This window comes from Poecilia mexicana, unplaced genomic scaffold, assembly GCF_051168715.1.
Source record: "Poecilia mexicana isolate PSO_F unplaced genomic scaffold, ASM5116871v1 scaffold_12, whole genome shotgun sequence".
Taxonomy (NCBI): Eukaryota; Metazoa; Chordata; class Actinopteri; order Cyprinodontiformes; family Poeciliidae; genus Poecilia; species Poecilia mexicana.
Genome location: NW_028263381.1, coordinates 16,159,374 through 16,186,603, shown reverse-complemented (window position 1 = coordinate 16,186,603; position 27,230 = coordinate 16,159,374). Strand labels below are relative to the sequence as shown.

General features: G+C 40.4%; 1 protein-coding gene across 1 annotated transcript; it reads right to left on the bottom strand.

Annotated features, from left to right (window-relative positions):
* Window positions 1–8,721: 8,721 nt before the first annotated feature.
* Window positions 8,722–26,487, bottom strand: nsmfa (NMDA receptor synaptonuclear signaling and neuronal migration factor a). The gene is made up of 4 exons (XM_088011351.1): window positions 26,400–26,487; window positions 25,191–25,341; window positions 10,063–10,124; window positions 8,722–9,740 (listed from the first exon to the last, which is right to left on the bottom strand). The coding sequence occupies exons 1-4, from the start codon at window positions 26,485–26,487 to the stop codon at window positions 8,722–8,724; spliced, it is 1,320 nt and encodes a 439-aa protein (XP_087867477.1).
* Between the last annotated feature and the right edge of the window lie 743 nt (window positions 26,488–27,230).

Below are 27,230 nucleotides of genomic sequence, written 5' to 3'. Positions count from 1 at the left end.
ATGCTGCTCTGTGTTTGGTAGAGGATATCCCTTTTTAAAAAAACACAAACCGATCCGGTAGAAAGCGCTTCAGATATAAATGTCATATTTATTTGCTCTATGATGCTTTGCATGCAACATACTCTATCCCTAAAAATGGTGTAACACCCAAATTGAGAATTTCTGCGGTAGAGTTGCACAGTATTTCAAATTGAAGTCGGGATGATTATATCAGTTCCTGCAAGACTGCAATCACAAGTGATTCCATGGTTGCAATATATGGCAACCAATATCATATTTTACATGCAACTCACGAGTGGCTGGTTTGAACTGTTCTTGATAACGTCGCTTGATGCATATTTTAAGTGACTGAGATGCTAGAGCTCAGAGAAATTTGTACAAATAAAAAGAGAGTAAGATTCAGGAAAATTTAATAAAAATGATATTTTCTATTGTAATATTCAGTCAGTATATTGAAATTACATATTTATCGAATATCTCGCAGCCTAGACATTTTGAACCTACAATAAAAATAAAAAAAACCCCAGCTAAATACACATCTAATGTGCTCTCAGTGATTCAAAGCACATAATAAATGAGATAAAAAAACAAATTTAGAATTTTACCTTTGCTGTTTTTTGTACAAAAGAAGTCGGAGACCATTTTTATCCCCCCAAATGCTAAACTTTGACAGGATTGCTATGATAATATCCTGTGTACCACATAAAATCTAAGTTTTATTCATTTATTTACTTTCATCTACAAATGTGAAAATGATCAACAGAATTCTTATGAAGGATCAGGAATAAGGTTGATAAAACCTTCTTAAGAATATTAAAATCTTGTTTTAGATATAAATTTATATTTATTTGCAATGATAAACTTGTATACGGTGGTCATGTGACATTGGTGTTACACAGTTTTTTTAAATGCTGTAATAACCAACAAACAATGGACTAAAACAACCTTGAGCCTTGTTATTACTTTATGCAGCAACTGGTGATTGCTGGGCATGAAGGACTTTACTTTCAGAGAAGCACAGCGGGTATTTTGATTGATCTTTGCTTGTAACAATTTACTCTCACCTTTCAAATGATCGCTCTGTGTTTTTGTATTCTTGTGATGATTGCACATTCTGCTGCAGCTCAGTTTTCAGCTTTACATTTTCACAAGAGGTAGAAATAAATAAATAAATAAATAAATAAATGCACTAGGCTGCTCTACAATGGTGGCATAATAATTATAGTAATAATATATGTACATTTTATTCAACAGTGGGGCAAAAATTACAGTGAATTATTGGTAATAGCTTTCAATGGGTTACAGTTCTTTTGAAAAATTGAAATCTGCGTTGTATGACATTAAGGGTTGCTAGGTTTTATATATATTTTTTTACATTATTTAATCACGTTGAGGCTACCAAAGTTTCCTGGTCAGGCTTATGAAATTAAATTCTCTTTTTAGTTTTATGATCAAGATATGATTTTCACATTTTGCAAAGCTGGAAACTGAAGCGACAGGTCTTGCTTTTTTAATATTTCCTCACAAAGCATCAACTGAGATAAGCAAAACAACTGCAGTCAGAAAAGTGAATTTGGAAAATATAAAGCTGAAGTTCATGGATCATAAAATAAAAGGTTTTCCATTGCTAGTTTCTTTTTTACTCTTGTCTGATGTTAACTGTAACAAATGGGAAGGAATTTCAGGATGTTTTGGTGTTGGAGGTGAACTTGATGGATAAAAACCTTCATGGCTGTTTGTTTGAGGAAAGAGTAATTTTGATCTTAAAAAACAAGCCCCATGTATTTTCATTTAATATCAACTATAACATTATCTCTTTAACTAAGTAACAAGTGTACATAATAACACACACCACATCTCTTATCAACATCCAAGGTTTTGCTTCTCAAATGAAAGCAGATGTATTTTTTGATAGCATTGCTATTTTGTATAATTATTTACCTCTTAATGTGGCTATTAGTAACTTTAAAATCATTTCATTAGTTTTTTTGCCCGATCACTTACTGCCAGATTTTGACATAATGTTCTAAGAAAAAGCTCCAGATAAACATGCTTTCATCTTCCTGAGCTCCTCCCATGTCGCCTCTACACACAGTATTCCTGCACCAAGCAACCAGCCAACACTCATTATTAATGGCCTCGGCATGTGGCTGTGTGAGAGTGGGAAGTGTGTTTATCTGATGGTGGGGAAGCACATAAACGTGGAGGGGGTGGGGCGTTAAAGGGGAGCGGACATTTTTATTCAGTTTTTTTTTATTTTTTTGTCGTTGGTTTCCCTCCGGTGGTCTGGAAATTCAACTTGCAGCAAACGTTCATAACAAGTGGACTAAAAGGATACAGATACATTTAAACTGCATGCTTTGTGGAATAGTCAAAACATTCTTAATTTATTTAATGCATCCATTGAATGGATGCATTAATTGTTTGGAGAGATGAGCAGATTTTAAATATAATGAGTATAAAATCTCGTATTGAATGCAAGCTAATAAGATTTTTCTGAGATCAGTTTTGTGAATACATAATTATTTACTATGCTAAATTAGATAAAAATAAAATAAGGTGTAATATTTTCATCCTTAGTTTAAAAGGCAGAGGTGAGATCATACCTGCAGGGTTGGCTTAACAGCAGCATGTCTGTCTGCTGTGTAGACTAATAAGTGTGACTATCTGTCCCAAACAGGCAGTTAGCTTTTGGCTTCTTGTTAGCCAGTTTTTTGCTGCCTGACAACTAAGTGTTTTTTGTTTATGTCTTAAAAGTGCACAGGTTAGTTAAATGTAGCAAAAATGTCTGTTTTCGATATGAACATCTTAGGTTAACTTAGAAATACTTTACCTTACTGTACAAAAGGATTCATTGCTCTCTAACAAAAAGCTTAACAGCATTTTTAGTCGTTTTTGTTTTGCTGATCACCAGTCACATCTATTTCTGACTAGCAGTGGTTTTATATTTATTCCCATGAACACGTGGGAATATCACAAAATCTGATTGGGAAAAAGCCTAATGTGCACGTATCTGTGGTATAAACACCATACAAAACTTTGTTTGGCAACTTTTAAAAAGACAGTAGTGATTGCCTACATGCTAGAGGAATTCTAGATTTGCTTCAATTTGGACACTTTCAAACAGGTCATGTTGGTCATGGAGAGCATGTAGCGATCCCAATCCAGTTAATGTGGCTTCGGATAATGACTGGTTCAATTTTAGCAAAGTACATGTTGATTAATGTGTTTCAAAGTGTCAAGAATTCACAGGACTCTCTCTACAATTATGCTCACATCTAAAATATATTAGAGGGCTAAAGATAAAAAAGGCAATTGTAAGCAAATGTGAATTTATGATCATTATAAGATTTATCAGTAATATCCTAATCTTAAGACTGTCTAACATTATGCAGCATTAAGATTGCAGACAAACAGGTAGATCTAAGGTAGCCTCATGAATTCCTCCTTCAAACATTGAGAAACGCTGTTTCCACTTTTTGTTTTCAAGAAAATATAGTGAACACCATCCAACGGGTCCTTCTAAAAGTTGCACACTAACATTTGCAATTTTCCCAGACATGTTTTAAGCTGCGATTGCTGATTTTGATTAAATACAGTTATTCGCAGCGTTAATGACTCTGTCACTGCAGATGGATGACACCGAGATGTCAAAGGAACCGAGATGTACTGCCTGGTGTCACATTCACCATCTGGCCTTTTGTGACAGAGCATCTGGGTCTGAGTGGGATGCTTTCTGAACTTGCTGGTGAAGCAAGTACCCTTCCAAGTGCAACAGAACGTCCCTCCATTTTTCCAAAGGCTTTAAAATTTTCATTTCTTGTCTAATGAATTTTTAATAGAACTTAAGCTGGAAATATTTGCAAGAAGAAAATCCAGAGATTGTAGATTTATGCAGTTTACCCTTGCACCTTTATGTCAGATTTTGACCCTAACTCCGAGGTTAGATTCTAAAAATAAAAACTCTTCCCCTTTGCATAGCATCCCCAGTCAGGGGACGCTTCATACCTCAGGATGACTTCTGCCGTATCCTGCTCCCTCTCTCGTCTTTTTCTTTGCACAAATCCCCGGAAAGCCCTGCCAGGACGTGGCACAGTATTAAAGGGATAAGAGAGGGAGCCTGGTGGCATAGGGAGGGGTAGGGCCGTGCAGGGAGGCTGATGCCATGGCTTTTAGCTGCAGGGTTCATTTGGCTATGAATGAGACTCTGTTGTAGGTATGGCTACAGATAGCTTTGACAACAGAAGACGGAGGGGATCACTTAAACCAGTTCAAAACAAAATCTCTACCTATCATAATCAAGCCGGGAGGGGACATGAGCCAACAGGAATTAGAGAAGCTGATTTCATGATTTTATTGTGACGTGTTAGTTTGACATGTTAAAAATGAAAAGGATAATAGCCCAATCTGGTTGAAGATTTAAACCTCTTTGCAAGCAATCCAAAAGCAGAAAAGCTTTTCTTGAAACCCCATGTTGTGACACTCAGACTGTTTATTGTCTGTGCTAATGCTGGACATTGAGTGAAAACTAGGTGTGAAAATCATCGCTTTCAAAGTGTGCCCTGATCAGTGTTAATAGTTGTCAGTGATCGTGTGAAGCCGTCCAACAATTGCTCCAACAAGAGACCAAACTGGATGCTAAATTATTCCAGTCCTACTAAAGATAACAGCTGATGTATTTAGTAAAAGGAAACTGTGGCTGTTTGCGTCCTTTGCAGAAATCTTTAAAATTCTCAGAATAAAAAGTGAGAAGAACTCACAGATCTCTACAGGGTTTAACAAATCTCAATGAAAAGTCACATTGGACTCAATTTGTTTGCAGGTCTAGCATTTTTGTTCTAACCCAAACCTAAATTTAATTGCAAAACTAAATCAAGCCTAAAAAAAATACATCTATTTTCACAGAGGCTATTTCTAAAAAATAACTTGACAAAAATGTCCAGTTTCTAGATGTAGAAAATCTAGAAACTGAACTAGCTTGCAGCTGATTACATGAGGCTGGACACAAATGTATGTGTCAGTATGTATGCAATAAAGTTTTATGAAGCTTAAACTACTTAATATTGTTAGAATAAACTCCAAATTTCTACTTTAAGCTAGCATTATGCATTATTAAACGAGCTCCTCTCACATCAAAATGCACAGCCACATTTGTCCACAATTACTTTCACACAACAGCCCTCAGATACCTGTACATTGTTCCCCTGAGAGCTTATTTCTGAACTCTGATACCAGCAGTCCCCATCACATGAATCCCAACTAGTTTTTTTCTTTTTGCAGTTGGAGAAAAATAATAAATAACAGGAATAAAATGATGGTACAACACAGTTCATGTTCTTGCAGCTAACTGTCTTTTTTTGTGTGTGTGTGGTGCAAAATGTGATTCTCCCACAGAGACTTTGGAAACTATCACAGAAGGAAAAATCTTGATCAGTTTTACTATAACAAGTGGAAAGAATCTGTATCAAAAGGTTTGAACTTAAACATTTCTTGTTGTTTTAATTTCTTATTCGAATAACAAGTTGGTTGCTTTGAGAATACTAAATGTTTTGGTTTAAATGTAGAAATAAAAACTCAAACATCATAAGTTTTTTTTTTCTCCATGACATACTCCATAACTTTTAAAGCAAGAGTCATAGTTGAGAAAAAGGCAAAAATAATCACTTCCATAGGTCTAGATTTCAAAACTGTTTCACAGTAAAGCAAAGCCTAAGCAGTATGGCATCACAGAATAAATGGACTACAAGGCTCGCTTTGTTAATTTCTATTCCAACAATATTGTGTTTTCATCTCACAATTGCCCAAAATTATGTGTAAAACTAATAGGGTTTTGTGTGGTGGACCAACACAACATATAAAACATTTTTTATGTTTGATAGCAGCGAAAGTTAGTTGGGTTAGTGAGATAAGTTGTGGTGTCTGATGAAGGGGAGGCAAAAGTTTTATCTTACAGTTGGACACATTTGTGACAGCAGCAATCTGCCTAAATGGTTGTCACAGACAAAACAAGTAATCTCTTATGACTGCTTTTCTAACTTCCTGCGCAGTTGTGCTGGAGTAGTAATGCTGGCCTTTACTGCAGCTTATATGAAGATACTATTGCATTTTAATGCTTCGTCCTGCCTTGATCCTGTTTATCTGGCTATTTTTCAGCTTTATTGAAATACTTAGCTTATTGAAACTGGCAGCTAACTTTCTACTAAACTATAACTGAATGGTTTACAAGCACACACTGGAACTATTTCTCCTTACTAAATCTTTCACAGTCAATTTCCAGGTTTTCAAATTCAGTTTAACTCAGCCAGCTCACACTCAGTAATAATTAGGATGGGTGCAAAGTGGGTCATGACTGGCACAAAGATTTTAAACAGCTCAAGTAAAACTATCCATCCCTGTGTGCTTGTGAACAGTTTGCAGAGCTTAGGTCATCCAGCAGAGTCATTTTCCAGACTTCAGCCTGGCACGTCAACTCGGCTTCAGTGGATTATTCTGGACTTTATCTCTTGTTGCATGAAATCCTGTAACTTTCTGCTGTTTGACTTTGTTGTAACGGTTCTCACATGACATCCATTAGCTGTCAATCAATAGGGCAGAGCTTTGAGAAAGATTTTATGTATAGTTTGCAAGTCGGAAGATACAAACCACTATAGTACTCTATTGGTACACACAATAGTAATTTTTCCTGGACACAAACTAGTTTTCTGTGATATAATATATGAATGAATGTTAATTGTGCACATCAGTGTTAAGCAGGAGGAGTTAAGGTTAAGTTTTACAATGAGGAAAAACAGAGAGAGAGTAATACTTACGATATCCTGTTTCCAAAAAAACATCCGAAAGCAAAAACAGAGGAAAACAAAACAGTGAAACATGTCAGTGTTTGGTCACCATGAATAAATTATTTGCTAATAACTCCACTTGATAATTTATCTTTTATGAGCATTGAAATGGCGCATATTTGTGAAGTAGATGAACCGTGTAGGATTTTAAACTTTAATCATGAACAACTAAGCCAAGATCCAAAGACTCAGAGGGGAAAGTCCAAAAAATGCATTTAAAAATGTTAGCCTACTTCTGACATAAACAGATCACCTGAATAACAATTTCATTTTTAAGTGACTCCTGTTGTTGGTGCACCATCTGAAACTCATGCTAGCAGACGTATTTGTGGTGCAGTTCTTCTATCTTGGCTTATCTGGACTTTTTCTTGTTTTGCTTTAATTTTTTTCCAATATTTACAAGTTAATATTTTACATTTACTTCCTTCTCTGACTGTAAAGAAATGCCTTCAAGCTTACGAGATTAATTTGCAGTCTGGACGCAAAAGAGAAGGACCGGAGGAAGGAAGGGAGGGAAAATTTATATAACTTTTCTAGATGCAACGACAAAATTGCTAATCTATTGGTTTCAGTACTAATTAAAGGTTAACCTGCAGAACTTCTTAGTTTTCTCAGTATTTTAACTAGTTTACATAAAGCCCCACTCCTGCTCCTGAAGAACAAATTTCTTATCTAATCCTACTGCTATTTATATTTGCAGTAGTTCAGTTTTATTGTGTGGGCACATAAGTGGACAATAATAAAGTTAAAGCTATGATTTATCAACTGCAATGCTGGAAAGTAGATTTTTAATGTATTTATTTTTTTACTTAAATGTGAAATGTTTGTATTTGCTCCATATTTCTGCTTTAAAAAATGCACTGTTGCAGTATTATTACTATAAACTAACAATAAAATCACTCAACATTTAATAGGTTTGGAAGAAGTTTTCTGCAGGACACTGACAATTTTTTTAAAGCTTGGGAAATTTGAAACAAGTCTAATTTCATACATGATGATAATAATAATCTTTATTTTGTGTGTTTACTAGATATGTCCTGGACTTTACTAAGTTTAATACACGACTAGGATGTGAGAAACTTACGCTTGTATTGTTGTTGTGGCTGTTTGGAAGGTGAACATGTTTTCCTTGGGGAACCAGTTGGTGTCCTCTGCAATTTGAGAGAAAAATTGGAGTTCCAAAGTTAGCAGACAAAAGAAAACAATTTGTGCACTGTACAAGGGGAAAGTATCGCAATAAATGTAGAAGAAAAGCACAAAACCAGCACCAGCACCTCACAGTGCACCACTCCACAAATGGAGAGAGGGAGAAACGAGGGGAAGAGACAGCAGAGGAGAAACGGTTAGACGAAGAATCAGGAAATGCAGACCACCACTTCACATCTAACACCAACCCTTCAGTCCCCAGCAGACCGGAGAAAAAATGCATTTGAAGCGTGTGCGATTGTGTGTCTGTTTGTCTGTCAACATAAGAAGGTAAAACAACTAGGGGTGTAACGGTACATTCTTCTCACGAGACAAAACAATACATGATGTTGGGTTTGCAACTGCTGCATGCTATTCAGCCCAAACAAGGAGTCAAAATCACAGTGTTTTACAAAGTGCTTGTCTCTCGATGGTTCTTCTTTTCAAATAACTGCCTAAAATGTTAAAGTGATGGACACTTTTTCCATGCTACTGCTTTTTCTACGTCAAAATAAAAGCCTCAATCATGGATCCGGGATGTTATGCACTTTCACAACAGGACCTAATAAATACAGCTTTTGCTTACTTTATCAGGCAAAATGCTTTGCAAGAGAAATCTCTTGTTACACCCCTAGAAACAACAAAAAAGCTCTTACTGCTATTTTAAAAAAATATATTTTTAGAGAAAGTGAAATGCTCAAATGTTATTTCTTCTCTGGTCCAATAATAGTGAGCCCAGAGAAACTGGGTCACATGCCAACCCCTTCCCTTTTAGAATCTCAGCGCCTCTCGCTTCCTCTGTGTCATCCACCCTCTCACCTCTCTCCAGCCCAGTCACCCGGTCCACACTCCACATCCGCTCTAGGCGTCGGTGCTGCTTGCCTGCCTCTCTGGATGTACTTTCCAGGTCCAGCGACCCCTGGCTACGTGAAGGCGCACCGCTGCACGAGTCGCAAGCAAGCCCGCTGCACTCCGCTTCTCCTTTCGCGCCTTCACCGAGGCTGCGGATGTTGTGCGCGCTGACAGAGGTCTGCAGCGGGGGCTGGGATAGGTGATGGTGATGATGGGCGTGGTGGTGGGTCATGTGATGGGAGTGGGATCCTGCACCCGCTTGCTGCTGCTGTTGGTGACTGCCGCTACAGCTTGCCCCGCTGATGCCGCCGCTGCTAGTGGAGGCGTTTATTCCAGAGACGGGGGCGTGGTGGTGGTGGTGGTTGCAGTGGTGAGTGTGGCTACAACTGCTGATGGCTCGGCTGCTGCTCGAGCGGATGTACTGGGTTGGAGATGAGGAGGCAGAGGACGGGGAGGTGGAGGGCTGGACTGGGCCACCTCTAGACCCCACCCCACCGCTCCCGGACTTCTCCTTCAGGATGTCCAGTTCTAGGCTCTCTTTGCTGCCCCGGCCACTGCTCATCAGCATGCCGTGCTGGGAGGAGATGGTGTACACACGGGTGCACTCAAATGACGTCTTCTGGTCCTCCTCTGCTGCGAAGCTATGTTCAAGCGAGAGACAAGTCGGTTTGGTAGAAACTGAGATGGATGGGAGAGCAGGCTGGATTAGGCCCAGCTTTTCCTTTGCCAGGATAGGATCTGGTTTGTCCGTACAGCCTTTAGCAGAGGAGCAGGTAGGGAGGTGAGTGTTGTTGTTGTTGAGTCCAGTCGCGTCTCTTGGCGACTCTGGATCAAGACCCACCAAGGTTTCACACAGAAGATGAGCTACAATGTGAAAGAAGGAGACGAACACAGAAATATCAGCATAAGCTAATTGTAAAACCACTCAAGCTGAGGAGGAGGAAGTAGAGGAAGAAAAAGCTTAGGATGGCACAGCAGATACAGCAACATCATCATCATCATCATCATCATCATCATCATCATCATCCCTGTGGTTGTCAGCGGTTGTAGTGACACACTAGTGAGCACAGCCTGGCATTTCAGTAGAGGATGAGGTGAAGCAGGTGGAGGAAGGATTAAAACCTCAAAGGAAAACACAGCAGAGGACAGAGGGATGGACAAATGGCGGGACGACAGAGACGCTGACCTGATCCGTTTCGGTTTTCAGGGTGTGTGTGGGACAGGTACTCTCCAAATGCTCGCGCTGCTCTGTGGGGATACACAAACAACGACATACACACACAAAGGAATTAATTCATGGGCTGGAGGGGACGGATGAGCGGGAGACAAGACAAAAGGAAAGAGGAGAATGGAGAAAAAGGGCAAGGGAACTATAAAATATAATCCTAATTGCCTTCTTTGAAAGCTTGTGCCACCCACAGATTAAGATATGGCAGTTTTATCTTCCCTCTTCAGCCAATCTTAGTCTGAAACCGAGACAATGAGACAGCAGTAGGACACAGAGTGAAGGACAGTTTTTACTCGATGTAATTTCACAGCGTGACCTCAGTTTACGTTGGTGGATTTACTGAGAACAGGCAAGTGCGTTTGCATGTCTAACTGTCCACGTGTCAGAAAGAAATACTCAAACTTGACATCAAAGTGGAGACACATGCTCAGAGATGTGCTGAAAATAGACGGGAAGAACTCAAGAACTCTAAAACTCAACAACTACAGCATTTTTAATATGCTATCATAACCAGTTCAGTTTGGCACCTAGTTAATATCAAGGTGCACACACACACACACACACATGCACACACACACGCACCCGCACGCACACACACATTCAGTAAATTAGAATATTATTGAAAAGTCTATTTAGTTCAACTTTATAGACTGTGTAGTACATATATACTTTGCTAACCCTCCCGCCAAGCTTATGTGGTTTATTCAACCGAATGAGAAGTAGTGTGGATAATTATGGTCTCAGTTTGTTTATTGACTTCACAGGCTATATGATGTCACAGTTGGCAGCCCTGTTGCTTTGCAGCAACCTTGGGTTCAAATGCAGCCTTGAGATCTTTCTGCATGGAGTTTACATGTTCTCCTCCTGCATGCGTTGGTTCAGATTCCTCCCACAGTTCAAAACTGTGACAGATAGCTTAACTGGTCTCTCTAAATTGTCTATCCTGTGTGTCTCGTCTCTGTGTTGCCCAGTGATGGACTGGTGATCTGTGCAGGTGTCCCCTGCCTCTCTCCAATGACCGCTGGGGATAGAGACAAGACCTCCAGCTGGCGTCTATAAAAAAGCAAAAGAAAAAAAAAAAAAAAAAAAAAAAAAAAAAAAAAAATATATATATATATATATATATATATATATATATATATATAGCTGACTGTATAGCTGAGTGGGTAAGACACCAGTCTACCACCCGGGAGACCGGGGTTCGAATCCGGGCTGGGGCAAGTTACAACAGTGCAATTGAGCTATGCAGTGTGGGTCCTTAGGCAAGACCCTTGGAGCTATATAGCCTACCTCATACCATGAGAGACATTGATAAGCACGACATGCTGGCTCAGACGTCGCCCGGCCAAACAAGGTCTGCGTCAGGTGCTGGGGAACCAGAGCACCTTGATGAAAAATGGGCTACTGGAACAAGATGGAAATGGGCGAGAGACGAAAACATGGATCTGTTGGAATGCTACTACTCAAGTAACCCTAGTCAGAGCTGACTAGGGTTACTTGATGTAACCCCTCTGACTTCTAGTCAGAGGGGTTACATGCAAAGACTGAGGGTGGAATGGTTACTTCGACACCCACAGTCTACAATGACTGCCAAACAACTAGTAGCTCAGTGCTCCAACATCCGCAAACGGCAACTGCTATCACAACTTGAGATTGACGAGGTACAACACAAATGCTACGGCAAAAGGGAGGAGCCCAAAGGTAAGGTCAGGGGGGAGTTAACTACTCCCCACCCCGAGACTGGGTATGCAGCCCCAGTAATGAACGAACTATCAAAGCTGAACGAGACAGCAACATTACCATTCTGTCTGGATCTGGAAGTCCCACAGGATCTTAGCTCGGTCATTCTCCACCACCTTTGGGGGTGTTCCCCAAATGGAATATGGCTTCCAGTCCATATTCGGCACAGATGTTCCTGTACACTATGCCTGTACGCTTTCCCTGCCAGCATCTTGCACCCAGCTGTTATGTGCTGGACTGTCTCAGAGGCCTCCTTGCACAACCTTGTCTGGTGTGGTAGATCTGAGCCTCTATTGCTCTGGTGTTTAGGGCTCTGGTGTTTAGGGCCTGTTCCTGGGCGGCCAGGATGAGGGCCTCTGTGCTGTCCTTGAGTCCAGCTTTTGGTAGGATATCAGTGGCTGATAACTGATATCAGCCACTTCAGTTATTTGTCGGTGGTACATCCCATGTAGGGGCTTGTCTTCCCATGATGGTTCCTCCAGCACCTCGTCCTCTGTTCCCCATTGCCTGAGACATTCGCTGAGCACATTGTCCATTGAGGCTTTGTCCTTGATGTATTTATGGATCTTGGATGTTTCATCCTGGACAGTGGCTCTCACACTCACACTCACTAGTCCTCTGCCTCCTTCCTTATGGCTCGTGTACAGTCTCAGGGTGCTGGATTTGGGGTGGAACCCTCCATGCATGGTTAGTAGCTTCCGAGTCTTAACATCTCTTCCATTGGCCAGCTGATTATTCCGGCAGGGTATCTGATTACTGGTAAGGCATAGCTGTTTATTGCACGGATCTTGTTCTTGCCATTGTTCTTGCTTCTCAGGACTTGCCTTATTCGTTGGAGGTATTTGGCTGTGGCTCCTTTCCTTGTGACCTCATCGAGGTTGCCATTTGCTTGTGGTATTCCCAGGTACTTGTAGCTGTGCTCTATGTTCCCTCTGGGAGTGAGACCCCTTCTGTGCGGACGACCTTCCCTCTCTTTGTAACCATCCGGCCACACTTCTCTAGTCCGAATGACATCCCAATGTCAGTGCTGTAGATCCTGGTGGTGTGGATCAGTGAGTCGATGTCTCGCTCGCTCTTGGCGTACAGCTTGATGTCATCCATGTATAGGAGGTGACTGATTGTGGCCCCATTCTTGAGTCGGTATCCGTAGCCAGTCTTGTTGATGATTTGGCTGAGGGGGTTCAGGCCTATGCAGAACAGCAGTGGGGACAGAGCATCTCCTTGGTATATGCCACATTTGATGGACACTTGTGCAAGTGGTTTGCAGTTGGCTTCAAGGGTGGTTTTCCACAGCCCCATCGAGTTTGCAATGAAGGCTCTTAGAGTCCTATTGATGTTGTACATCTCCAAGCATTCAATGATCCAAGTGTGTGGCATTGAGTCATAGGCTTTCTTGTAATCAATCCAAGCGGTGCACAGGTTGGTGTGTCGGGTTTTGCAGTCTCGGGCGACTGTGTGGTCTACAAGGAGTTGGTGTTTGGCTCCTCTGCTATTTATGCCGATGCCCTTCTGTGCCGTGCTCATGTATTTATCCATGTGTCCGCTTATCTTAGCTGCTATGATGCCTGACATGAGCTTCCATGTTGTAGAGAGACAGGTTATCGGCCAATAGTTGGATGGGACTGAACCCTTTGAGGGATCCTTCTGGATCAGGATTGTGCGCCCTTCAGTTAACCATTCAGGGTGAGTCCCATTCTGTAGCAGCTGGTTCAGTTGAGCTGCCAGTCGCTCATGGAGGGCAGTGAGTTTCTTTAGCCAGTAGGCATGGATCATGTCAGGCCCTGGTGCTGTCCAGTTTTTCATACCTGAGACTCTTTCTTGGACATCTGCCACAGTGATGGTTACCGGGGCTTGTTCAGGGAGCTTGCTATGGTCCTCTCGTAGAGAGGTTAGCCACTGTGCATTGCTGTTGTGGGACGCCTCCCTTTCCCATATGCCTTTCCAGTATTGTTCAGTCTCCAGCCTTGGTGGGTCTGCTCTGTTGTTATTACCCTGCCATTGAGAGTACACTTTAGCTGGTTGGGTGGAGAAGAGCCGGTTAATCCTTCTGGCTTCATTCTCTCTTGTGTATCACTTTAGGCGGCTGGCCAAGGCTTGGAGCCTTTGTTTGGCAGTTTCGAGTGCTTCAGGTATGGGCATCTGGCTGTACTTATTAGGTACTGGTCTTTTCATTGCACCTCTTTGGAGCTCTGACAGTTGGCTCACTTCCCTCCTTGTTATCTTGATCTTAGCCTCTAACCGTCTTTTCCATGATGGATATTGGGTCTCATGGTTGCTCTTATAGCCGAGCATTTCAAGGATCACTGATGCTGAGTTGTATATCAGCTCATTGGTTTCTGTTATGGTGTTGGTAGGGATTGTTCTCAATGCTGCATTCACATCTTCAATGAGACTTTCTGATGGTACTTCACTCAGCCGTTGTAATTGGCGTCGGGGTTGCCTGGTGTTTTATATATATATATATATATATATACATATATATATATATATATATATATATATATATATATGGCACTTCCAAATTTTACGCTGTATTTAGCCTTAAAAAGTGGTACACAGCATTCTGCTAGTCAAAATACCTCATGAAGACACACTGACTTTCCTGTAAAAGTGTGTTTAAAGCATAATTTATACCTGATAACGTCTGCATCTCTCCTGCAACAAGTAATTCTTCCACAGCCACTAAGCAATGTAAATGTTTCTGCCGCAGTTTTCATTAGTCGATCAATCCGATTTTCACAGATTTTTGTTGAAATTGCCGTGCATTTGCATCTTTTGTCTTGTATTGACCCACATGTATTCCACAGAGTTTCACATGAAGGTGGAGGCGGTAAGACAATCGATAGCAGCATCCAGAAGCTGAGCACATGCTGGTTTGAAAGCCAGACTCCTTGTACAATTAAACAATTATCTTCATCAAAGATTTTGGTTTTCTGCAACCTGCAACGTTTGCAGACTTAACTTTATTTTTCTCCCTTTTAGTAGCCTCCAGGCCGATCCCATGGGAGGGAAATGTAGTTACTGTGTCTCTGACACATTGAGGGCAAACACTTACTGGCTGCAGGTGCAGGTTTGAAATTTTTGTATCTTTTCGCTGTTTTACTCTTTTACTGTGTCTTGTCTTATTGGTAATTTTGGCTTAAAGCTGCATAATTTAACATTTTTGTACTGTTACTTTTAGATATCCACAAAGTTTCTCAAGGGCAAGCAAACTGAAACAGCATATTAACTGTGTTAGTCTGACTTCCCTGTCCTCTATTAAAATACAGATGCTATACCTGTTGTGCTAAGAAAATTAAATAACAAAACATCCCTCATTCATTTGCAGCTTGAATAGTTTCCATAACCTGATATGTTCACAATGCCAGTTAAACTTTTAAGGCCTAACTTACTAATTATGAGCAGGAACAGATTTTCACATGTTTGAACAATTATTAAGGATATACATTTGAAAAGGGTCAACAACTTGTCTCGTTCATCAATATTACCACGATGAGTAGAGATACGCAAAGTTACACTGAACGACGAAAGGCTTCTGTCAGCTGGTGGTGCCTTTTGCGACACAACACATTTCAAATAAGAGATAAAAATATATGAAACCGAGCCTGCATTTTTTTTTTCCTGCAATATAGTTTTACTAGAAATGCATAACAAAGATGCAACTTCCTCTGCATCTTGATTTGTTCCAGTGGTGACGAAAGTAATTAGCTAACGCTAAGTCCTAAATCTGACAGGTCATCTTGTGGACTTAAGGGAAAATTATAACATAAAACACAATTCTTCTGCTGTGCTTGATTTGTATGGAATGTCAAACTTAGATATGGGGATGACGCCACGTCTGATTTGAACTTTTGCTTGTTAAAAGTTGGTTAAGTTGGATTTATTGATCTTTGGGATCAGTGACTATTAGCTAAACACTATTAGTCACACAAGCAGATAACAGTATATAGTATATACTGCCAGAAGTATTTGCTCCTCTGACTTCACATACATGAAATACATTTCATCCCATATGACGTACTGGGATGTTGGTGCACTCTATGCACTTATGCCAGCTTCAACTATTCTGGAAAGGGTTTCCACAAGGCCAAAGAGCATATTTATGGTAATTTCTGTTCGCTTACAAGTGTATTTGTGAGCAATCCATCCATAACTCTGCCACCAGACTGCCTGTCCTTAACTTCAACTAAATTTATGCTGAAAGCAGCAATCCATTATGATTTGATTTGCAGTCATATAATTACTCCTGACAATAAACATAAGAATAGACAGACAATACAGAGACTCCTTCCTGTACTGGAGATTTCCACTGAAGGATAATCTATAAGAGTTCCCCTGCTGCCTGCCAGTGGCTTCAATTATTGAAGCTTGTCCAGACCAGTGAGTTCACAGGTCACACATACACACTGAATGCCAGAAAGAGCAACGTTGCTGTAAAAACAGATCCTATTCACATTGATGGTCAAGTTTTCAGGGGTTTCAGAGTTCCTTATCCAGTTAAACTTATTTCCAAGGTTTTGGGAAGGTTGGCCAGCCGATGTATGCATGTCTGAAGAGTTTTTTTTATACCGATGACTCTTAATGAATTAAGTCTTACATGATATACCAACAGAAAGCAGCTCTTAATTGTAAATGCTTGATTCTATTGATTAAAAAAAAACAATACAGCAATATAAATTTTAATTTATATTGAAGCCCCTTTACTCTAATAACCACTAAACAAATCTAATTGCTTTCCAGATCATATATTCGGTGTTCAGAGTGAAATTTAATCTCAGTATTAATCAATCTCTTCTGTTAAGGCCTCAGACGTTTGTTAGAGAAAAATGAACCAATAGTTTCCTGACAACCAGAGGGAAATAGCAGACAGGTCAATGAGAAAGCTGCAGAATATAAAGGCTAAAGTGGAGTTGGGTTTGGTTAAAAAACAATATCTCAAACTTTCAACATATCACAAAGCCCTTTTAAACTCAACATCCAAAAATGAAGCGATCAATCAATGCCAGTTTGCTTACTGCAAAGCTGCTAAGAGTCAGCAATGTAGCAAAACCAACGAGTTGAGCAAGAAAAGCATTAATCAGAGAAACAAAGAAACGGCAACTCTGGAGAAATTGGAGAAAGCCACAGTCGAGAATTAAGCTCTTGTTAAAAGAACATCATAAGATGTGTTCAATTAGCACTTCTTACATTGACACAGTCAACAGGTGGAAGAACAAAGAATGACCTGTAAACAATTCAAATTCAAAAATACTTTATTGATCCCGAAGGGAAATTAAATGCTGTTGTAACTCATATTAATTAAAGATTCTTTAAAAAGTTTTTGTACATGGTGATTGCTATAGGCAGGAAAGCAGTTTGTACTACATGAAGTACCTTAAAGTGTTTGTATTATGACAAAATATGGAAAAGTGTGAATTCTTGTGCAAGGCATTGTAACACTGAACTGTCAATCACAAAAAAAACTATATTTCACAAAAAGGCCCAAACTCATTAAGTAAAACTGAAAGGTTGCAGCGTTAAATGACTTTTTCCAGCCATCTAATTCTGTTTTCTGACACTGCAGGCATAAATCAAAAAGTTTTTCCAGGCTCACGGAATTCTCTCGTCTCCTCCTCTGCTAATGGGGATGACAAAAGTGAGTAAGACTCTGATACAGTTTAGTGGCGACATAACAGGAACCGAGAGGCTTTGCACATGCTGCGACACCCTCAAGATTCCTTCACTACTCATTCTAAAAATAGAGCGCCATGCAGCTGCAAGGATGCTCTGCTGCATCTCCTCAGAAATATATAACCTCCAGTGCCGTATAATGGCGTTCTCTGAGAGTGAAAGAGTGTTTTCACAGGATGAGTGTATGCACACACATTTCTGATTATATCTAGAGACTGACACTACGATGATTACTGCACAAGGCTGCAATGAAAGGGGGTGTTAGCTGTAATCATTAGGTCTCTCTTAGAAGGTCTCAGATTCATTTTGCCCTCCCATTTCTTCATTCAGCACTCTAGATTCTGATTTAAATTCCCAAACAATAGTGCGAGAGACTCGCCTCATCCATTATACATGAGAGGAATTGGAAACCTCTCAGTATGACTATTAAAGGAACCTCTGTCTGTGTTGAGCTGTGTGAGGTTTCCGTTGTGCTTCATATATGTCTGGGGAGAACAGGACGGTAGAGACGCAGGTGTGTGACGAGGCAGCAGGGAGACACACACACACGGCAGAGAAAAATGGAAAAGGCTGGGCAGGCGGGCGGATATAAAATTCGCCCCGCATGCTCTCGGACATGTGATAGGGGTTTTAAGGAGAAACGCGCCCGGGAGGAGGGGGGTGTTTCCGAGCAGGAAGCGGAGCGCACGTAGACAAATTGGGGACATGTTAACAATGAAAGCTGGAGTAAACTTGGGGAAACTGAAGCAGATGGAGAGCTTAGTCAGCACAATGGAGATGCGAAAGATAAACAAGACAACAGAGACTTATCTCTGTCTGGTGGAAATAAATTAACAATTCAGAGCCAAATACTAAAACTAACATCTTTCATTTACTTAACGCCTCAAGAGCATATATGTGTCTATTCAATCTAACTTGCAATCTGTGATTCACAAATGCTTTAGCAGATAAAAGTGCGATAAAAATACTAGAAACGGTAGACTGAGTAGGAAAGGGAAGTTAGATGAAACAGACTAAAGTTTAGTGCCCTGGATTTGGTTCAGATTTGACTTACTAAAATTGATGGAACAGCCAGGACTGTTGGAAAGAAACACTGAACTGTAAAACTTAACTTCGCAGTGAAGATACACAATATATTATTTCTCATTCTGACATTAAATAAATGAAAGAGTAGACTTTTCCAGTTTCAGGTAATTTTGGATTACATTCTGTTTATACTGGAAATAATCAATTGAGCAAAATTATGTACTTTTCATCAAGTTTCTGCTCATGTTCATGTGACTGGAGAAAAACAGCAAACATATTACATGATAAGGTCCATGACAGAACAATTGGGAAAAAGCACGGTGGTGGAGGGGTGATGGTTTGAGTTTGATTTGAAGTTACACAATAACCCAGACGTCTAGCAGGTGTTCAATCATCTGTGAGCTCATCTGTTGTACCCTGGAGTCTAATGTAAGCCTGAAAGCAGGTCTGGACATTAATAAAAGTCATAATCTGCAATTGGACCCTATAGGAGCTATCCAAAAATGAATGTATGCCACCTCAACTTCCTATAAAACACATAATCTCTAAATTACTGTAAAAAAAAAAAAAGCAACAGTGAGAATAATTATGCCTTTGTTTTATAAGTGAAATGAGTCAGACTCATTTAAATACACTTGACCTCTTAACTATGTGCAAGAATATTCTCTATTTCTTTCAAAGAGCTGCACATCTTTTACATAATTTAGACAGAATTATGAAGTACCAAAAACAGAAAAATAGCAGAACTATGTCAAATTCTAAGTGTTTTCTTTTTTGAATCCATATTCGCTTTCTGTTTACAAACATAAAAAGCAAGAACAATTGTATTCCCATCCCACTTTATCAGTCGTTTGTTTGGCTTCTGTCTCTAGTAGTTTTTAGCATAGGTCTTCCAGTTCCTCAGCCGCTGTTCACACTCACTTTTTCTGAGTTGTCTTTCATGTGTCATGTGCAAATTGCCTAATTACATTCTTATGCAATGCAATATGCTTCAACCACTCGCTCCGTACAGGAAAAAGAAGGGGAAACTCGTCTTGTTCTGAATATCATTAGAAGTGATACCTCCCTCGGGTGTTTGTTCACCATAAACAAGAAGCTGCTAAAAAAAGAAGTTCCTCATTCTTAATGCTCCTTAATCGAATCTTCCTCTCAGAAGCTCTAATTGAATCGTGCCTCTTACAAACACACACATGCAGAGCAGCATCTGTGCACTAATGTGCACAGTAAGGGTGTTGAGGACCTGTTGAGAGGCTTGTCGCATAACTTAGGGGGTCGATGGGACTTAATGGGTCTCCTGAAAGTGCAGTGAATTGTGGGATATTTGATCAGGGAGCGGGTGGAAATGTCAGCACGCTTATGGCCGAAAGCAACCACCATGTCACGCGAAGAGTTATGTGGCCGTGATAAGTGTAGAGTAATTTAATGTTTATATAAGTTGCAACAGGAAGATCAAACTCGGCCGATCTGTTTACTGCACTAATACGGAAGAGTTATTGCATAGAATATATAATTAGCTCAATTAAGTAATTGTGCTCTTTATTAGGTATCTGAATTGAAAAAAAAAAAAACCTGACTGAACCACAAGCAGACTAAGCATCAGATTTACAACTCATAGTTTCATAGAAAATAAAAAGTGGGTCATTGTTTTTGTGACTGAGCTGCTATCATTTTGTGTCTTCTTTTGGATTTTATTTATCATAGAAAGTACACCTGGCTCAGATTTTCTGGGTGGAGCTGTTTTTCTTTTAAAGGAATTGCAATTTAATGGCAAGTACTCCTGGGATTAATTTAGAGTTCTCTTTGTTTTTCTCAGTCATCAAAAGTACACCTGGTGCAGTTTTTTTTTCTGTGTTATGGAGTTCTTTCCGGGACTGAATGATTTTCTGGTTAATTGCTATAATGACCTATGTGTACTGCCTTTGATTTTCTGCTCCATTAAAAGTGTCCAGTGTTTATGTGTATCTGTTGTTCCTACCCATTGAAACAACTTTTGGATCTGTGATTTCAGGGACTGGTTCTTCTCCACTGTCACCACATTCTTGATTATGAAGAGGGATCGCTCGAAAGCTAAAAACTTAAAGCAAGCAGCCGGGTTTCCTAAGATAGGTATCTTTTTACCAGCTATTCTGTTTTATTGTATTTACCTGTTTTATTCACTTTTGATTTGAGTTATTGCTACTTTAGACAAGTCTTTGTGGCTAAAAAGATTTCTGAGCTCAATGAGACTTAGATAATGGTATACATGGAAAATATAAACCAAGTGTAACAATATTCTTTTTATGTGTTTGTTTACGCCTTAATGGCCAGAACCAATAAAGTACTCATGACCTATATCTGCATAATTGCAAAAGATCTTTTGCCAAAAAAATACAGATAAAACTTAAAATATTCTGAAATCCACAATATTGTTCCACATGGGTGACTTGTAATACACACTTGTGCGTTTGTGTTAAGTGGTCCTCGTAATCAGCAAGTTAAATTTGCCATTGGTTTCTAGAATGACAGTAATTTGAAAATGAATAGGCTCAATTTCAGAGTAAAAAAACAAAACAACAAAAACCAGAGCACAGCTGGAACCCTCATTTTCTCAAACTGCAATCAACCAAATTCAACCTCATTCAGCGGATTTAAAGCAACAATTACTGCTTAATTGAAGCAGAGAGGAGAAAACAAAACATAGAATAGGATAAATGTCTTACAATGATTTTCTATAAATTAAGATACAGGTCGCACTAATATGGAAGTGTTTATAAAAAAAATAATTTTTAAATAATCAGAAAGAAGTCTGCACATGAACATGCTTTTTTTTTTTATCAAATATGATCAGTGGAAAGCAGGACAAAAAGTTATGTAACGTTCTTAGGTCTGTGACTGCAGACCAACAACAAAGTCAGCCAGGTGGCTGACCTGCATAAACTAAGACATAATATTTCATTTGCATCCCTCTGTCAAAGCCAGCCCTTTCATCTCGCATGCCATTTTTCACAGCCTCACGGTTTCGTGAACCCCGTTGTCCTCCACCATTCATCCGAGCCACGACGCAGCTCTCCTCTGAGGCAGATCAAAGCGCTTGTTTTCTCACTCGGGAGAACTGAATTTAGGTGTGTAAATAAGATGCAACCTCTCTCTTGTCTTGGCTGATCTGTTTCATATTCGCAGATACATAAATGTGCATAAAATTACACACATTAAGCCAAGCCCTCTCGAGTGTTTTCGTGGCTAAAAATTTTTGTAATTCACATTAGCTTGTTTCCTCAAATGAGCCTCCGTATGAAGACAAGCACTTTGTAATTGCTTGATATAATAATCCTGATGAGTGCTTTTTAAATCTGGCACACCATGCTGACATAACTGTCGGGATGGCGGACTCAGTATTCCCACCACTTTGCTGCAGCATTAAGCCTATTAAAAACTATTTAGTGGACCGGAGACAAAACTCTGCAGACCAAACCACAAACTCCAGGGCTGGTAAGTAAAGCCAGAATGCATGTGCCAAACTCTTTAATTAATGAAGTGAGCCAATCCTGACAGACTCCCTTGTTAAAATCACTATTAATATGTGTAATGCCAGGGTGAACTTAAAAGCAGAAAATACAAGTGACTTTCAGCTCAATTACCTAAACTTGTTATGTAAGATAGAACAATCTCAAAGCTTTAAAGTGACAGCTTTAAAGTGACAGTCCACAAATAAGTATGTATGTTTTTATTATTATTATTATTTCAGCCTTGTGTATGTACTGTTTGATGTTTTAAATGCCTAATGCTGGTAGATGTTGCATAGACATGAAACTGTTTGCCAATTTGATACTGGGTTTGTGTCTTGATACTCATGGGACGAAATCTGGACAAGAAACACATTATGCTACAATGTTTTAAACGACCAATCAGAATGGCTTAACTTTTAAATACATCTGCTTCCATCCATCTTGAAAAACTCTCCAGTTCATTCTGGTGGATCCAAAAACTCTCAGAATATGTTTGTCTTGATGTTTTCTTCAGATAAGACCAGAAAAAAACAAATCAAAATGAAGAGCTAAATATCTCTCCAGACCAGATGTCACCTCCACTGATTGATTTCAATACAAGGGAGCAGCAGTTTTTCTCCAAGGTCCTCCTGGTAAAGATATGGGGTACACATGGTTTTCAAAGCTGGCGTTATTTAGTAACCTCATCACTTCTCAAAAACAGTGAAAAGAAAAAGCTCACTAATGCACATGTGTATTCTAAGCTACAGATACGACATCATTCGGTCAGTTTATGTTAGGCTAGTGGTTTCCAAGTCTGGTCCTCAAGACTTGAATTACTGCGTGGGGATTTGGGGAAACATAAAAATGCACTTTAGAACTGCTTTTCTCATTGCAAAAATGAGCAATACATAAGGCGGGATATTTACAGCATACAAATGTGTTACTTTTAAACTTAAACCTAAAAATATGGACCTTGTCAAATTCAAAGCTGGTCAAATAATGTAGAGAGCAATAAATAATCAGATACCACAAACATTTAAAAATATATATATATATATTTTTTTTTTTCCAAAAGGAAGGGGGGTTATGAGTTAAGAGAAAAGCTGCATTCTAGAAAACATAATGCATGTGCAATAATGAAGAGCACGTGCTGTGGAGTGAATTTGTGAAACAGTAAAGCAAAATGTTTTGCTTTTTTGTTGTTTCACTACAGATTAATGTCGTTGTGTGGATATTTTATAGGAGACTTTAGATAATAAGCAATGTGCAGACTGTATAATAACATACTAGCTGTACAGATGCGCTTCTGAAAGTGTAGAAATTGTGACAATAAGGTAAAGTTTGATTTCTAATGAGTAAATAAGTGCTTGTGAAATTAATAGAAGACAGAATTAAGTGTCAGTATCTTTGCAGATTAAACTTAGATTTCCTGAGCGATCATAAGACTCAGATGATCTACGAATGCAGTGCCATAAAATATTCATAACCCTTGAATTTTTTGTTTTTCTTCAAATTTAGACGGATATGTCATTGGGATTTTATATAATTAACCAGCCAAAAGTTTGGAATATAAGTAAAGAGCAAGGGAAATAAACAAATCTACAAAATGTGGACTATAAGCATGTTCAGTCCCCTTGAGAACCGCTTTGTAGAACCACTTTCCTCTGCAGCTCCAAGTCTTTTGTGAATGTCTTTACCAGCTTTTCATTTCTGGAGGCTTATTTGCCTGTTATGTGTTGTAAAATAGCTCAAATTCAGTCATATGTGACTGTACGCATGTGTGAGAATCAATTTCCAAGTCTTGGCGCAGATTCTCTGGCCTGGACTTTGACTAGGCCACTCTAACATATGAGTATGCTTTGATGAACTCTTCTATTGTGACTCTGGCTTTATGTTCAGGGGATACAAATAAAAATGCACGCCACACTTTCCAGATGATTAGTTTTAAACATTTGGAAAACCGTCTCACATCCACTTCACAGCTATCCACCACCTATAGCAATGCTGCTCAATCACATATGAATAAATTGCATTGAAGTTGGTGAGACTGCTCAGAAGCTGCTCTAAGAGCAACTCGTTAGCTGGATGCATCAAAGTGGCGCACAGACTCCACGCAGCCCTGAAGGCGCACAGATAAAACCAAATATGGGATTTGCTACGTGACACACACAGGCAGAGGGAATGACGTAATATCACATCAGCCCACATGTGTGGATGTTGGACTTTGCACAGCTGAAGGTCATTCATCTACAGAATTACATATCACCTCGATCCTGTTATGAACTCCCCCACCCTCTGGTGCACGGATGCTTGATTTTTTTTCTCTCTCTCTCTCAGACAGGATGGAGGCTATCCCGTCTGTCATACATGAACACACAGCCACACGTGCTTCGCAGCCCCAAGTCAAAGCAGCGCAGCAGCGCGGGATGGATGCAGCCTGTAGAGATCCTTCCCCTGCGTGCCGTCGGACGGACTTTCTGCTAAATATGAATTAGTTACGTCTTTTATTAAAACACTGACCGGGTTCAGAGGGGTGTCTCGTCCACCCTGGCTCCTTTTGTGAATTTACAACCCCTGCAGTCCCGCTCTGTGCCCGACTCAGGCAACTGACAGAGGAAGGTGATCAGCGCACGACGGCGTTGATTTTAGGTGACTGATTGATTAATTGGCGGAGGGATGCGAAAGGCAGCCCCCGTTAGCCTCGACAGGGCATCTTCTAAGTGAGAATGCAAAAAAGGCTTCCTGCGAGTCCTCGCTTTGCCTCTGCATGTCTTTGGTTATACAATGATGCCTCCTCATTCAGAACAACATGGGAAGGCAAGCATCCTCTTCCTCCCCATTCAGACTGACTAAGCCTGAGCCTCAACAGAGTAAAAAGAGGCATCTACGTGTTTCTATTACAAATGCACTGGGGAGATAGCGCTGAGAGATTTAAAGCACTTGTCCGATCAGCCGCACGCCCCGGGGCTACAGACGGGACAAAGCGCACGGAGCGTCTATGCGCATTGCAAGGCAGTGCAGGCTGACTAAACCCCCGGATAGCGCAGTGGTCATTCATCAAGTCACCCGACAGTCATACCTGCATGCATGGCCACACACACCAAAAAAAAAAGAAGAATTAGATGCCTCCCGAGAGGTGCAATCAGGAACAATTAAAGGTGGACACCTCCGAGGGTTGCTCACCTAACTTTTGCTGCCACAGAAGATATCGCATCGTTTCTCAGATTCTTCCTTTTGGACACGGCAGTTCCCATGCTGACATGGAAACGACGCAGGCGGGAAAAGTGGTCATTCCAAACGCTCGGAGGAATGCGACAAGGACGAGATGAGCGAGCTAAAAACAGAAAAGTTGGAAGCAAATCCGGGAGCTGACGGGTTTTACACACGCGTCCGCAGAGCGAAGAGACGGACGGTGTACTCCTCTCGGCTCTCCGCTTGTCTCTCCGAGTTTGAGCACGTACTTGGGGTAGCTCAACAGCTGTGGCTTAAAATACACACGCAGACACCTCTCTCTCTCTCTCTCTCTCTTTCTCTCTCTCTCATTGATCCTGAATCCACTCAGAGGACTGGAGGTTTTGGCGATATCAGCATCATTCCCACGAAGAGAAAAGGAGCATGGGGAGAACTGGTATTCACCCATTCGCTGCTTTGGGATTTATTTTTATTTATTTTTCTGTTATCTGTATGTAGTGATTTTTTTTTTTTTTTTAGGATGTTATGTAATCGGTCATTTGGGTTAAAGACACCCCTCCCGTTCTTTCCCCGACTCACACACTCAGATACGTTGAAATGGACCCTTATGAACAGAGACAGACACCAGAAGGAGCAATGCAGTCCCTCTTTGAGCATCAAATATGACATTTGCAGAATTTTCTTCCTGCGGCTGATTTTTATCTACAAGCCATCATTCCGGACCGTAGAGATGAAAACGAGAACATGCATTTCGCATAGACCATTTAGTGTCATGATAATAATAATAATAATAATAATAATAATAATAATAATAATAATAATAATAATAATAATAATAATAATAGTAATAATAATACCTGTGCCAGTTTGTAAAAATGTTAAGTTAGGATGAAAAGTGATCCATTCCTTCATTTTCCAACTCATTCAGAGTAACGTTGTGACCGTTCTGCTTGTGGCTATACATTGGTGTTTTACTCATTATTTAATTTATTTATTGATTTATCTTTTGATTAGAGAAGGTGATTAAAAGGTGGTTTGTGTGAAGTGAATATAACCTAAAGGGGATGGAGGTCTTCTCTTGGGAGGGCCAGTGGGATGGCCACCCAGTTTTCAGGTCAACGAACCCGTCTACCACCCCTAAGGGTCATGGTTGAGAGATACAGTCAGGGTCACCTCAACGCACGGCTCTGGCTCTGGAACCAGTGTCCACAAGTGTGGTTGGGCACTCTTCCACTCTGGAGGTGCCATCACTGAACTCAAGCAGGAGGCTCGAGTTATTGCCCGCCATCTTCATCCCTGTATAGAGATTGGTGCACTGTCTGCAGTGGAGTGAGCGCTGTACCGACCTATCGAGGTGAAGAGAGAGCGCTGAGCTAAGTTCTTTATTCAACAGTCAATCTACATTCCTACCCTCATCTGTCGTCATGAACTCTGGGTAGCAACCGAAAGAACAAACTCAGGGATACAATCAGCTGACATGAGTTTCCTGCACAGGCTCTGCTGGACAGGGTGAGAAGCTCAGAGTAAAGCTGCTCCTCCAAATCAAGAGGCGAGATCAGAGAGGTTGAGGTGGCTCAGGCATCTGGTTTGGATGCCTCCTGGACATCTTCCCTCTGAGGTGTTCTTGGTACGTCCATATGAAGGCCCAGGACATGTTTCAAGGCGTTATGAATCATACTTTTAATGTTATGTTTATGCCTCACTTCTGCGTCACTCTCTCTCTCTCGCCTTGCTAATCGAGTCTTTTCTGCTAACCTGTCTCTTGCCTGTTTTCACCTGCTCCCTTCACTACTTAATTTCCCCTCTGCCTTCTCTGCTGGATTATGTGAATTGTGTGAATAGGATTCCATTCAGGCCTTGCCCTGTTCGCCCTCTGGTGTCTGATCTCGTTCCCACATTACTCTCATCCTGCCCGTGATGGATTAGGCCTACTACGGCTTATGTGATATCTGCTCCCGACCCTCGGTACAGACACTGACCAAGGACCCCAGCCTTGGCCCTTTGCTAAGTATTCTGTCATCTGCCTCTTCA